This window comes from Tursiops truncatus, chromosome 20, assembly GCF_011762595.2.
Source record: "Tursiops truncatus isolate mTurTru1 chromosome 20, mTurTru1.mat.Y, whole genome shotgun sequence".
Lineage (NCBI taxonomy): Eukaryota > Metazoa > Chordata > Mammalia > Artiodactyla > Delphinidae > Tursiops > Tursiops truncatus.
In genome coordinates this window covers 34,299,562-34,312,506 of record NC_047053.1, presented here as the reverse complement: position 1 = coordinate 34,312,506, position 12,945 = coordinate 34,299,562, and the positions used below count along the sequence as shown (strand labels likewise).

The 12,945-nt window shown below is 55.5% G+C and overlaps 2 protein-coding genes across 3 annotated transcripts; one reads left to right on the top strand and one right to left on the bottom strand.

Moving 5' to 3' along the window:
- Window positions 1–3,607: 3,607 nt before the first annotated feature.
- Window positions 3,608–12,741, top strand: SGCA (sarcoglycan alpha). Of its 2 annotated transcripts, none has more exons than XM_033847649.2 (10): window positions 3,608–3,667; window positions 4,547–4,669; window positions 4,773–4,927; window positions 5,120–5,192; window positions 5,535–5,733; window positions 6,160–6,322; window positions 7,224–7,432; window positions 7,634–7,660; window positions 12,110–12,302; window positions 12,609–12,741. In XM_033847649.2, the coding sequence occupies exons 1-9, from the start codon at window positions 3,631–3,633 to the stop codon at window positions 12,288–12,290; spliced, it is 1,167 nt and encodes a 388-aa protein (XP_033703540.1). In that variant the 5' UTR covers window positions 3,608–3,630; the 3' UTR covers window positions 12,291–12,302; window positions 12,609–12,741. The 2 variants fall into 2 exon arrangements, with proteins under 2 accessions (XP_033703540.1, XP_073653965.1); XM_073797864.1 differs by having other exon boundaries at window positions 12,614–12,739.
- On the bottom strand, window positions 8,329–9,143 carry LOC109551407 (histone H1.9-like). Its single transcript, XM_033847650.2, has one exon. The coding sequence runs from the start codon at window positions 8,921–8,923 to the stop codon at window positions 8,399–8,401; it is 525 nt and encodes a 174-aa protein (XP_033703541.1). The 5' UTR covers window positions 8,924–9,143; the 3' UTR covers window positions 8,329–8,398.
- Window positions 12,742–12,945: the final 204 nt, after the last annotated feature.

Below are 12,945 nucleotides of genomic sequence, written 5' to 3'. Positions count from 1 at the left end.
GGGCGGGGCTCTCTGTTGCCATTCCGACGGGCCACCCGGCTCGGGCCCCATAATGCGCAGGCGCAAGTCCGGGCCTGAACTGGCGAATGCGCCCTCTCGTGGCAGACCGTCAGATCGCACCCTTTGTTATAGTGCTGGAGGCGGCGAAGAGGATGCAGGAGAAAGATGTGGGTGGAGTCTGGGAGGCAGATGCGACAGTCAGATCACAATGACGAGAATCCCTTTCCTTTGTCCCTCATGCCAACATCTAACCCTCCGTTTTAGATGCAGATGAAGAAAATATGGCTCTCAGAGATCAAGAAACAGGTTCATAGAGACGGAAGTGGAATGAGAGAGTTGGGGAGATGATATATTATTCAATCAATCATTCATTTATTCAGCAAACATTCATTGAGATGGGGAGAGACAGGGACAAAGGACCCAAGGGATTAAACTGAGACACTGACGGGCCAAGATGGGGCAGAAAGCTGGGGAGACAGGTGCGGAAGGCAAAGCAGCAGGGACAGAGAATCAGCTAGCTGAGGTCAGGGCTGGAGTAGCAGGAGTAAAGCAGAGGCATGGGAACCTGGGCTGGGCTTTTGGAGACAAGGCTGAGAAAAACCCAGGTGCAGAACTGACCCTCCAGTTCACCTAGATGGGTGCTTCAGCTGGATAGGACAAAATCAGGAGCTCAAGATGGGCTCCTATGACCACCTATGAAGTGGTCTTGCCAAAGAAAGTGGAATATACACCTGATCAGGACTCTCGATCCAACTACAATTTACAAGAAAAAACAATGTCCAGGAGATACAATTTATAAGAAGTACAGAGGTCAGAGGAATATTTTAAAGAACACAGTAGAGATGCAATCAGCAAAATCCAGACTGGGAAATTACATGACAAATGACCTGGTTACCCCAAGGGCAGAGAGAGACAGAGAGTTAGTTGGAGGGAGACTCCAAAGATTTAAAGAGATTTCAAAGAGACTTATCGATCAGTTGCAATGTGTGCATCTTATATAGATCCTGATTCAAACAAGTACATTGTAAAAAAAAAAGACATTTATGAGAAATTGGAAAGTTGAGCACTATAGATCTGATATTAAGGAATTATTATTAACCTTATGGTAAAATAATGTCATTGGGTAGTTTAATTGTGATTATATTTTTAAAAAGTCATTATCTTTCAAAGATTCACACTGAAATATTGACAGAGGAAATTAACTGGGAGGGCTCTAGATGAAATGAGATTGGCCATAAGTTGATCATTGTTGAAGCTGGCTGATTGCTATACGGGGGCTCATTGTATTATTCTATATATTTTAGTTTTATTTTAAAATTTCCAGAATAGGTTTAAAGACCCTGTGACACCCGCCCACCACCACCACCCTTAAGCCTCAAGGAACGGAAGGCACTCAATCTGTTATAGCAGCAGATTGCAATCCAGACAGCTCTGAGGTGGGGAGGTCATCTGTGGGGCAGAGGAGACTTTCAAGGGACTTCCAGCTGCCTCCTGGCCCAGTCCCTGGTTCCCTTGATTTTGGGGAGAGAGCGAAGGATCAGTAAGAAAGGCTGGCCTCAGTGGGCCTGGTGGCACTGGGTTCGGGCAATGCCACCTTAAGACAGCTGAGGGTGTGATTGGGTGGCTCTAAAAATAGCAGGAGAGGCAGCAGCCAGGGAGGGAGGGAATCACATGGAGCCACTGAGGGGCTGAGGCCTGGGCAGCTAGCCAGGCTCTGGCACCTCTGCCTGCTCCCCCAGAGCCCTCTGACTTTCCTCTGCCTCCTTTCTTCCTCTTGCCCTCCATCTCTGAGAAGGCAGAGAGGTACCAAGGTGACTCTGGGACATACCCTGCCCTGTCTGAGAGCCTAAGTGGACACTCATTCTGGAATTTGCTGGCTATCCAAGGACAGGTGGGATGGTCATGTGGGGAGAGACAGGAAGGGACAAGGACTGAGTAACATGCCCACCGGTCACCCCAATCTTCAGGCCAACACCCTCCCTCTCAGGCTGACTCAGGGCAGGTCCCAGATGTCCTTGCCTGGGGCATTCGCCTATGGGGATGAGGTGGCAACCCCCTATGTCTCAAGGCCCAGGAAGAATGCTCACACAGGTACCGAGGATTTTGGAACGCTGGCACCCACAGTCCCCTGCCTCCTTCTCAGGGCATCTGGGGAGAGTGCCCCTCTGCTTGTTCTGAATGGGTGGTCCAGGGAAAGAAGGGCACACCGCTTCCATCACACCTGTACTGAGATCCTTCGGCAGACGCAGGAAGGAAGGGGAAGTGGTACCCCACCGGCAAGGACGTTGGCGGCATCCTGGACTGAGTCAGGCACCGGGCTGAGGTCTTTACATGCATTCAGCTGTCTATAGTGTGGCCTCAGGAAAGTTATACACCCTTCATGCCTCAGTTTTCTCATCTGTAAAATGGGGACAAAGATAATACCTGCTTCATGGAACGGCCGTGGGGATGGGATGAGTTACTATACGTAAATCTATGTAAAACCTTCAGCGCAGTAGCAGGCAGAGGGCAGCTGTCATCACCTGCTGACGTGAGAGCTCCACCTGAGTAGGGGCTGCTCATCTCTGCCCCCTCAGTGCCTGGCACATAGCAGGTGCTCTGTAATATGTGCTCAATTCACGATTTTGTGGATTCCTCACAAGGACACCCGGAGGAGAGCACTGTTCTTGCCACTTTGTAGTCGTGGAAACAGAGCCTAGGGAGGGCAGATGATTTTTCAAGGCCATATTCTCCAGTGAATGGGTCAAGGTGGGATTCATGTCCAGGCCTGCAGGCCTCCTTTACTCCCTGTCTCTGCCTGGTTGGTTCTGTCCAAGGCTCTCTCTCTTCCCGGACCTGGGGGGCATGCTGGGGGTGCCTAGTCTGAGGAGAGGGCTGGGTGAATGGGTGCCCTCACGTGCTGTTCATGAAGCTGTCACCTCGCCCCCTACACCTACTAGTTGCCAGGCCCTGGGCTAGGTCCAGGGATGCAAAGATCATGAGATCCCAGGCCACCCCGCAACACTGTGTGGTTGGCTGTGCCACACAGGAGGGAGGACAGAAAGGCTTCAGAGAGGAGAGGATGCCTGTGCTGCGTCTTGCAAGGTGAGTAGAAGGTAGGATGAAAGGTAGGATTAGGGCAGGAAGGGAGCTCCAGGCAGAGGGAAGAGCTCGTGCAAAGGGGTGTATACTCAGGAGAGATGATCAGGTTGTGGGGCAGTAGAGGGAGGCAGGGCAGAAGCCTGGGGTAGTGTGTGTGTGCGGGGAGGGGGTAAGGAGGAAGAGAGGGGATTTTGGACAGGATGGCCAGGTACAGGCAGGGCCTGAAAGCCATCAGCCGCTGAGGAGCTCAGGGCGATGGAAGGCATTAGGGTTTTAAGGGGGGCCTCAGGCAGTCAGGTTGATGGTTTAGAAAATATACTCTGGCCCTAGGAAGGGGATGATTGGAGGGCCCTCATCCTGTGAGGAGGGTGTCCACCCTAGATTTAGTGCCTGCTCTGGGTGGGGAAGGGGAGGGTCCCGCTGGCTGAAGCCGGGCCCAGCTGCTCTGGGACATCTTCCCGTCCTTCCCCCTCCCTCCTCCCTCCTCCCTCCTCCCTGCTCCCTGCTCCTGTCTCTGTCACTCACAGGCAGGGCCAGGTTGGGACAGCCATGGCAGCAGTGCTAATCTGGATTTCTCTCCTTGTGGGTAAGTTGGGGTCTTCTTCAGGGGAGAGGTCCAGGTTGGGGGGGAGGTGAGAAGTTCCTCAGGGGAGGGGTTGGGGGTCGGGGTGAGGCAAGGGCCACAGGGACTTTGGGGTGTAAATTCCACAGCCCATGGGGCTCTAGGGAACTGGGGCTGGGAGTTGCGATATGGGGTACTGGCTGGGAACTCTGAGGGGCAAGGTGTCCTAGGCTAGGCTGGGCCTAACTGCACAGGCCCAGAGCGCCATGGGCCCTTTAATGGGCTGGCTTCTTTCTGGGTCCAGGCTAAATTTGGCCCTGGGAGAGTGTGAGGGTCACTGGGGCAGGTCCTCTCCCTGGGGCTCTGGGCTCAGGCTCCCCTTTGCTCAGCTCCTAGTGGCCTCCAGTGTGGGCCCTCTCCCCTCTGTATATTAGGGGAGGTGGGTGGAGGCCCCAGAATGGCTACCTGCCTCCTCCGAGGGGTCCTTACCTCTCCCTCCCTCCTACCCCCTCCAGCCTCCCACAGTCAGCTTGGGGGTCTTTTCCAAGTGCTCTTAACACACACACACACTCGCACACACAGACACACACTCACACACCCCACACCCCTTTCAGCCAGACATCAGTCCCTGCCCATTGTGACCCTCAATGGAGGCCCAAAATGAGGAGTAAGGGGCTTCCGTGAATCCAAAGCAAACTAAGGTCTGGGTCTTGTCACTGATTAAAGTGTGCGGCACAGCCAGGGCCCCAACCCATCCTGCCTGGGAGCCAGCAAATCCATCTGCCTCCTCTCACACATGTCTCCACTCCCTCAGGGCCACTAGGGGCTGGTGGAAAAGGGGACCTTATTCCCTGGCCAGGACTGAGGCTGGGCCGTGTGTCTGGGGGTCGTGGGTCCCCACAGGTCTCCTGGCAGGGCTGGGGCGCACCGAGGCCCAGCAGACCACCCTGCACCCGCTCGTGGGCCGCGTCTTTGTACACACCCTGGATCGCGAAAACTTCCTGCACCTTCCTGAGCTCGTCATCTGTGAGAGGGGCCTGAGGGGCACCGGGGTGGGCTGGGGGCGCCTGGCCCAGGGCTGGTGAAGGCTCCTCTTGTGTCTCCAATCCCCTCTCCTCCCTTCCGCCAGCTGTCCCAGCCACCGTCCCTATCACCTACCACGCCCACCTCCAGGGACACCCAGACCTGCCCAGGTGGCTCCGCTACGCCCAGCGCGGCCCCCACCAGCCTGGCTTTCTCTATGGCGCCCCCACCCCAGCAGATCGCGGACGCCAGGTCATCGAGGTACCAGTAGGGGCCCCAGTGGGCTGTGTCGCTTGCAACAGGGACCCTGCGTTCACTCATCTACGTGACTCACATGCCTCTAATTTGGTGGGCTATCTCAGTCTTCTCCCGCCAGGCCCAGCCGTACCACCCGGGGTTAGGGGTTAGGTTCTCTCCTAACCCCACCTCTCAGCCCTCTACCCCATCCTCCAGGTCACAGCCTACAATCGGGACAGCTTTGACACCACCCGGCATAGGCTGGTGCTGTTGATTGGAGACCCAGAAGGTACCGCCAGCCCCGCCCCACCCCTACCCCACCAATGCCAGTCTTGGGGGATCTCCCCTGGAAGGCGGGTGTAGAGTGAGTAGTGGGGAGCAGGGCACCCTGGAAAGACTCTGGAGTTGTATTCTCGGCCGCTCTGCTGATAGACGGTGGAGGCTTGGGTGAGTAATTGAGGCTGTGGGTGTGGAGGAAGGGCGTTTGAGGTCTGTGATATAGGGGGTATTAGGGAGGAAGGAAGGGAGCTGAGGGGACACGGGGACCAGCTTGGATGGGGGGAGGCTTAGGAAGGATCCACGCAGGGCTGGGGGCTGGGTGCGGCCTAAGGTGCCCACCTGGCCCTCCCAGGCCCCCTGCTACCATACCAGGCTGAGTTCCTGGTGCGCAGCCATGATGTAGAGGAGGTGCTGCCCTCGACACCTGCCGGCCGTTTCCTCACAGCCTTGGGGGGGCTCTGGGAGCCAGGGGAACTCCAGCTGCTCAACATCACCTCTGCCTTGGACCGTGGGGGCCGAGTTCCCCTTCCTATCGAGGGCCGCAAGGAAGGGTAGGCATGCAGCCCAGGAGGACTTCCTGGAGGAGGGGGCAGCTTGCCTTTTGTCTAGGCGGTGGGCATAGAACATGGGTCTCCCTAACTTCCAAGTGGGGCTTTACCACTTGCACGCTCACCGTGCGCATCTTTACTTCCCAGCATCACATCCCTGTCCACTTCCTTCTGGCCACCCCCTCATCTCCTCCCTCTTGCCCTTCCTGGGCCCAAACCCTAGTTACCCTGAACTCTGCACTTCCTGGTGCCCATAAGGACATGATAGATCCATCCATCAAAGGACATTCCTGGGGGCCAAGGCCCCAGAAGATGGCTGCTCTGTGTACTCTCACCATAACCCCAGATCTCAGGGTGACCATAACCCTCAAATCTCCAGTGCCCAGTGATACCCCCAATTTTCTGATAGTGGTTTCTGTCTGGGCCCAGGGTATACATCAAGGTGGGCTCTTCCTCACCCTTCTCCACCTGCCTGAAGATGGTGGCATCCCCGGACAGCCAAGCTCGCTGTGCCCAGGGCCAGCCTCCACTGCTGTCCTGCTATGACACCTTGGCACCTCACTTCCGAGTTGACTGGTGCAACGTGTTGTTGGTGAGGAGGGACTCTGGTTCTAGGGGTGGGGGCGGGGCATGGCCCCCATCACGGTCTCCTCCATCCCCATCCCATCCCATTTCCGTTTCTTCAATTATCTACTCGCGCGTGTGCGCACACACATGTTCTACCTTCTTCCACAAGAGGGCAACAGAGCCCATGATCCAGACAAGGGATCACCCGCTCCTGGAGCCCCAGCTGTGCCCAACTGGAACAGCTAGAACAATCACTCCCGCAGGATGGTTCCAAACTCCTTTCTCCACCTGGGGCCTCTGTGTGACAGCTCTATTTTCCTCTAAGGTGTCACGGCAAATTGGCCTAAAATAAGGGACAGATAGCTCTCACCCCCATGTTATAAACCAAAGATGCTCACTACTGCTCTTTGGGATATTGAGCTGAGGGGTCTAGGGTCCCTAGAGACCTTATTCCCAGGGCTAGGAACCCTTCCTGTGACTTGACCGACAGCACAGGCAGGAACTGGTAATCAACATTCTTGAGCACCTGCCATGGGCAATGCACTATGCAATCAACATGTTTTATCCTCACAACCACCCAGGAGACAGGTACCACTATTAGCGTCCCTACTTTACAGATGAGAAAACCGAGGCACCTAGGGGTAAGTCATTGCAGCATAGCACTTGTCTGAAACAGGATTCAAACCCAGGCAGTCAGACATGAGAGCTGTGCTCTAACCGTTGTGCGGTCCTGCCTCTCCTAGAATTTCTTTCCTGGCACCTAGACCAGTGCTTGTTCTGCTCGGTCACATGAGCTGGGGGAGGCCAGGCAGGAGGAATCCCTGCAGTTGCATGGAGCAGGTTGGCCCCAGAACTCCTGCCCTGCGCCCTGAGGTTCTCTGTGTCTGGCCATCCACTCCTGGGTCAGCCCTGGGCTCTCTGAGCAGGTGGACAAGTCAGTGCCAGAGCCGGCAGACGAGGTACCCACGCCAGGTGATGGGATCCTGGAGCACGACCCGTTCTTCTGCCCACCCACCGAGGCCACAGCCCGAGAATTCCTGACCGACGCACTGGTCACCCTCCTGGTGCCCCTGCTGGTGGCCCTACTGCTCACCCTGCTCCTGGCCTACGTTATGTGCTGCCGGCGGGAGGGACGGTGAGTGTGGGGGCTGAGGGCAGGGAGGGCACTGGGGCTGGTGCTCACGTTGTGGGATTCCTTGTGGCACTGGTGCCACGTGGGGACCCAGATCCCTCAGGGAGCAGAGTCCTCAGCCAGGAAGGGAGGAAGGGCCCCTTGCCTGGCCTGGCACCGGGAGGGGTTGTGGATAATAGCTAATCCCCTCCCTTGTTTTTCCAGGTTGAAGAGAGACCTGGCCACCTCTGAGTGAGTAGGGGAAATCTGGGGGCTGGGTGGGAGGTCTCCTAGACTAGCAGGCTGGACCCTCCAACCTCCATGAGCAGCAGACAAACCAAATTACTCTGGGATGATGAAGCTACCCTCGGCCTGTGCGCTCCAGCCCTCGGCTGGTTGGGCGCTGGGCCCGACCTGTCCTGGCTTGGTTTTCTCATTTTCTGGTCTCCATGGAGGAGCCTAAAGTGGGACAGGAGAGGGGACCTAGCCAAGCTTCAGGGATCTGCTGCCACCCTGGGAGAAAGGGCTTGAGAAGCAACTTTAGAAAGCAACTTAAAAGGCTTCCAGCGCGTGCGCGCGCGCGCGCACACACACACACACACACACACACACACACACACACACACACACACAACCACGGTTCCCTGGGAGTCAGACACTTGGGTTCTAGGCTGCTTTCTGCCACACAGTTACTGTGACTCTTTCTGGCCTCAGTTTCTTCACCTGCAAGATGATGCGGTTGGACCAGCTAATATCTGGGTGCTTTCAATCCTTCCAGCCCTTCCCAAATCTATCTCACTCTTATTTTGCCCAGGTTTTCCCCACCCATGGCCTTACCTGTCCTCTGTGCCTCCAGACCTCTTTCTGTCCCTCTCCCTTGAACCCCAGAGATTCCAGGAGGCAGGTGTGAAATGTTAGGCTCCTTTTATCCCCACTGCACTGAGCCTGTGGCGGGCCTGGCAGCCCTCCCTGCTTGCCCAGCCTTCCTGGTTAACTGTGGCAGCATTTGGCCGCCCTGCGAACCCCCTTGGCGAGCTTCTTGTGCCCCTGCTTGGAGCCCATGGGCAACCGGCGCTGCCCAGGCCGGCGCTGCCCCGACTGCCACTGCCGCTGCCGTTGCCGTCTCTTTGCCTCGGGCTTGAACTTGGAGGCGTGCTTGCTGGCCATGAAGACGGAGCCTGTGGCCCCCTTGCCTGTCACCTGCTTGAGTATGCCCTTGTCCACCAGCCTCTTGAGTGCTCGCTTGAAGCGCCAGGCGCTGCGGGTCATGTAGCCGCTGGTGGCGACGGCCTTCCTCAGGGTAGCCAGGGACACGCGCTTGCGCGCCCCCTTGCTCGCCATGACCCCCAGGATCACTTTGGATATGTTGGGCTTCCGGTGGGTTTTGGAGGAGGCGTGGCACCCAGTCCCTCTCTTGCTCGGGAGTCCGGACGTGCTGGCCTGCTGGACTGCACCCAGGGCACTGTTTGAGGCCAAGGGCCCAGATGGGGGTGGCAGCGAAGTGTCTTTCTTCATCTCTTCCTGGGGCCCGTGAAGGGAACTGGGTGCGAGGACCTCCAGGATGGTGGCTGGAAGTCTCCCCTGAGTTACTCCTCGGTGGAGGAGGTGCGTCCCAGTTCCTGGTTCCCTCAGAGGCTTCCCTGTAGGGCTCTGGCCGGAGCCTTGCCCTCCCTGGGTGGCCAGAAGGAGGGCTAAGGATGGTCACCCACGCTGGCCTCAGCAGAGCTGTGCCTCAGGTGCAGAGGGTGGTAAGGTTATCCCTGTGGTGACCTCAGGGGAGCATTGTGAGGTCACCAGAATCTTGTGAGGGTCACAGGAGCCCCGTTGTTCCCCCCTGGGTGGGGCAGACGCCAGGTAGTGTGGGCATCTGACGTGCCAGGGAGCCTGGGGAGAAGGGCTGTGGCCGAGTGAGCCAAGCAGGTGGACCCACGGGGTGTGTATGTTCTCGCCAGCTGACTCTAGGGCGCCTTAACCCCCCCATTTTGACCCCACCATATAAATCCATTGGGTTAAACAATACATTTTTAGAATCGGAATTATACCAACATTTTTGAATTTTTATGGGGAATAAATGTTCCTGAGTGAACATCAATGTAATTCCTTGATCTATCTAAGTCGATTTAATTCCTTGATCAACTTTTTACACAAAGCAATGAAAAAGATTTGCTTTTTTTTCTGCTTTCATTTTTATTTGGTAGAATTTTCCCCCACTGGGATCAGTGATTTTCTATGTAAATTTTACAAGGAGGATTTTATTTCTCAATTTGGGGGCCTGTGCCAAATTTGATGAGTGTCGTCTCCTGCCACTGCGGGGATTCTCTTCTGGCCAGTTACTTCCACCAGGTCTGCCTTTCCTGGGTCAACTTTCTAGCTCTGCTGGTGTCAGGAAACTATGCTTCCTCCATCAGTTTCGAGTCAATAACCAATTTTACCCTGTGTGTTTGCGCGCGCGGTATCAGCCCTTGTTGGTTTGGATTTTGTGTTGATTTATTTCTACAAAATCCTATTTTTTTTTCTTTCTGCCTGTTCAGGTTCATTTTTCAAATGATCCAAAATTGTGATTCTGCTGCCTGTTTTTCACCTACGTCAGATTTTATTGGTCAGAACATCCTCTAGCCCAACCTCCAGCCCAATGACCCTCTCCTGTGATCTGTGTGTCAGAATCAGGGCTCAAGGGGCTGTGCGTGCATGCGTGTGTGTGTGTGTGTGTGTGTGTGTGTGTGTGTGTGTGTGGAGAGGGAGAATGCCTGCCAGTTGGTTTTTCTGCCCAAGTGCTGATGTGGAAGGACTGCGGAGGAGGGCACCGCGGGTCTGACTTCTGCTGCTGCTCTGGAAAACTGTCCGCAGAACGTTTTTCCACCTGTGTGTGTTACTAGAGTAATGAGACCCAGATGTGGGGCTGGGATTGGGGAGGAGGCCCATCAACTAAGGCCTCCCCCACCGGAGGGATCATTACCTGCCAGGCTGCCTCCGCTGCCACACGCTTCCTGCTCCCGTCCCCTCTCAGCCTCCCCTTGCCTGCTAATGGAAACTTGTGTTTTGGACAACTCTGCTTGCCAAATTCCAGACTCAATAGCTCATCTTGACCCTCCCCGGCACATTCAGTAGGAAGCTAGAAAAACTTTTCTGTAGTCTGATCTCTCAGGCTCTAGCTGGAGTCTGTGTCCACGACTTGAGACACGGGCATGGGTAGGGATCATTTCCTCCTCCCAGATTTGATCAGTAATCCAGCAGTAAGTAGGATTGCTTCCACCCTGCCTGGGGCCCCCACCCCTTTAAGAAAACCAGTTCTTATTGTCTGTACTGAAAAGTCCCTGTTGTTTGTCTGACCCAGCAACCAGGTAGTCTGGGAAAAGGTCTCCAGGCTGAGCCCACAAATGTGGGTGGGTTCATGTAAAAGGGCTCGGAAACATCTTTCCACTGGAGGCCAAGTTTATCAGTGGGCCTACTACAATAAAACAGCACCAACGATAATAATAGCCATGGAAGTCTCCCCACAATAATAGCTATCTTTTGCTGCATGCTGACTAGTAGATGTAAATGTTTTTCTGCATCAACTCACTTAATTCATACAACAACTGCATTACAGTCGAGGAAATGGTGACACAGAGAGGTTAAGTAACTTACACAGGGTAACACAGCCAGTAAGCAGTGGAACTCACACTCAGACCCAAAGCAGGTTCTCATGCTTAACCACTGTGCTGCCCCACCCTACTTCTCAAAACGAACTGAAGTTGCTCCTGGACAGCAGAAAGCAAGCCCATGAGAACGTCAGATGAGAAGAAGGCTCAGCCTTCTTAGGGGAAACTGGAGCTAGAGCTCAGGTAGGACTTACTAAAGGGGGTGGTAGTCAGTCCTTTGGGTGCTGCTGGGGCTTCCAGTCCGGTGAGGGTGGGACCTCATTCCAGCCTCAAGGAGCCTTGGTCCGAAACACAGACAGGAAGCAAGACTCTGTGTGTGTCTGGAGCTAAGCAATGCTGGGGACAGCCTGGGGCAGGGTGGGAGGGGGTCAAGTTACAGAGGGAGTGGAGCCCAGGTCTGAGGGTCCAAAATATAGGCAGTCAAAGCCCAGCAGGAAAGAACTTGGGCAAATCTAGGAAAAGGTGAAGGAGGTAGATTTGCCAGACTAAGATGGGGATGACGGGGAGGGGAGGGAGGTTCGGTGCTGGGAGAGAATATTAGAAGAGGGAACTGATTGCCAGAAGGGACACAGGGGATCACCATCAGAATATAAAAACAATATAGAGCCCAGCAAACAACTGGCTTCTGGTAATAAATACCACTGTAGGTATCTATTCATGTCTTAGTATCTTAGGAACTCTTACCATGTGCCAGGCACTTTTCTAAACACCCAGCCTGCATTTTCTCATTTCATCTCCAAAACAATCCTAGGAGGTAGGTTCTATTATTATCCCCATTTTACAGTTGAGGAAACTGAAGCACAGAGTGGTTAAGCAACTTTCAAAGGACACACAGCTTTGAATCCAGGATGTCTGCACCCAGACCCCATGCCTCAGCCACTGGACACTAAGCTGACACCATAGAACTTCCTGTTTGTCCTCCCCCACCCATCCCGTGTGTGTCTCCCCACACATTGTAGGTGGGGAAGACTTCAGGGTGGCTCAGAGATAATGCCAGGCTGGACCCCAAAGTGGGTGCTGACTCCCAGAGCTGATGATTCTGCTGGCCCTGTGTCCCCAGTATCCAGATGGTCCACCATTGCACCATCCGTGGGAATACAGAGGAGCTGCGACAGATGGCAGCTAGCCGAGAGGTGCCCCGGCCACTCTCAACCCTGCCCATGTTCAATGTGCGCACAGGCGAGCGGCTGCCCCCGCAAGTGGACAGCGCCCGGGTGCCCCTCATCCTGGACCAGCACTGAGGGCCCACACAGGTGGGTCCGGCTGGGCAGTGCCAGCCTCTTTTCTGGGAGTAAGGTGGCCTCCGTCTCAAGGCTGGGGCAGGTGAGGGGGGCGGATGGGAAAGGGCACACAGACCTGTCTGCCCCTCCGAGGCAGTGGTGGGGGGTGCTCAGCAGTGCCAGGTGTGTGGGCCCCAGTGCCAAGCACTTGGACTCAGAGGGTCAGGGTGGGGAAGGCAGGAGAACCGGGGCCTGGTCCTCGCAGACCCCCACCCTCTCTTCTCTTTGCCGCTCCAGTTCCAACCCTGGCCTCATCCTCCCTTCTCTCCCCACGCACAGAGCAGCCACGACCCATGGCCACATCCTTCCTTCCGACTCCAGCTCCTGTCCCAGTGGACCCCAGGCTTGGAATAAGCAGAGAGATGAGGATGGGCTGGGATGGGCTGAGGGTATCTGGGATCAGGTCGCCCAGAATAAAACCTGCTGTTCTGCTCATCTATTGCTGTACCTTCCTCTCAGCAGCCTCCTTCCCAGCCCTCATTGCCTCTGCTTCCCTTTCTGCCTTGGGGGAGCCCTTCGAGGGAGCCAGGAGCTGCCGCCTTGCCCTCTGGACTCTTGGCACTTGGCCGTATCTCAAATTCTCTGAAAGTAAGAGCGAAGGACCTGCATATGCAGC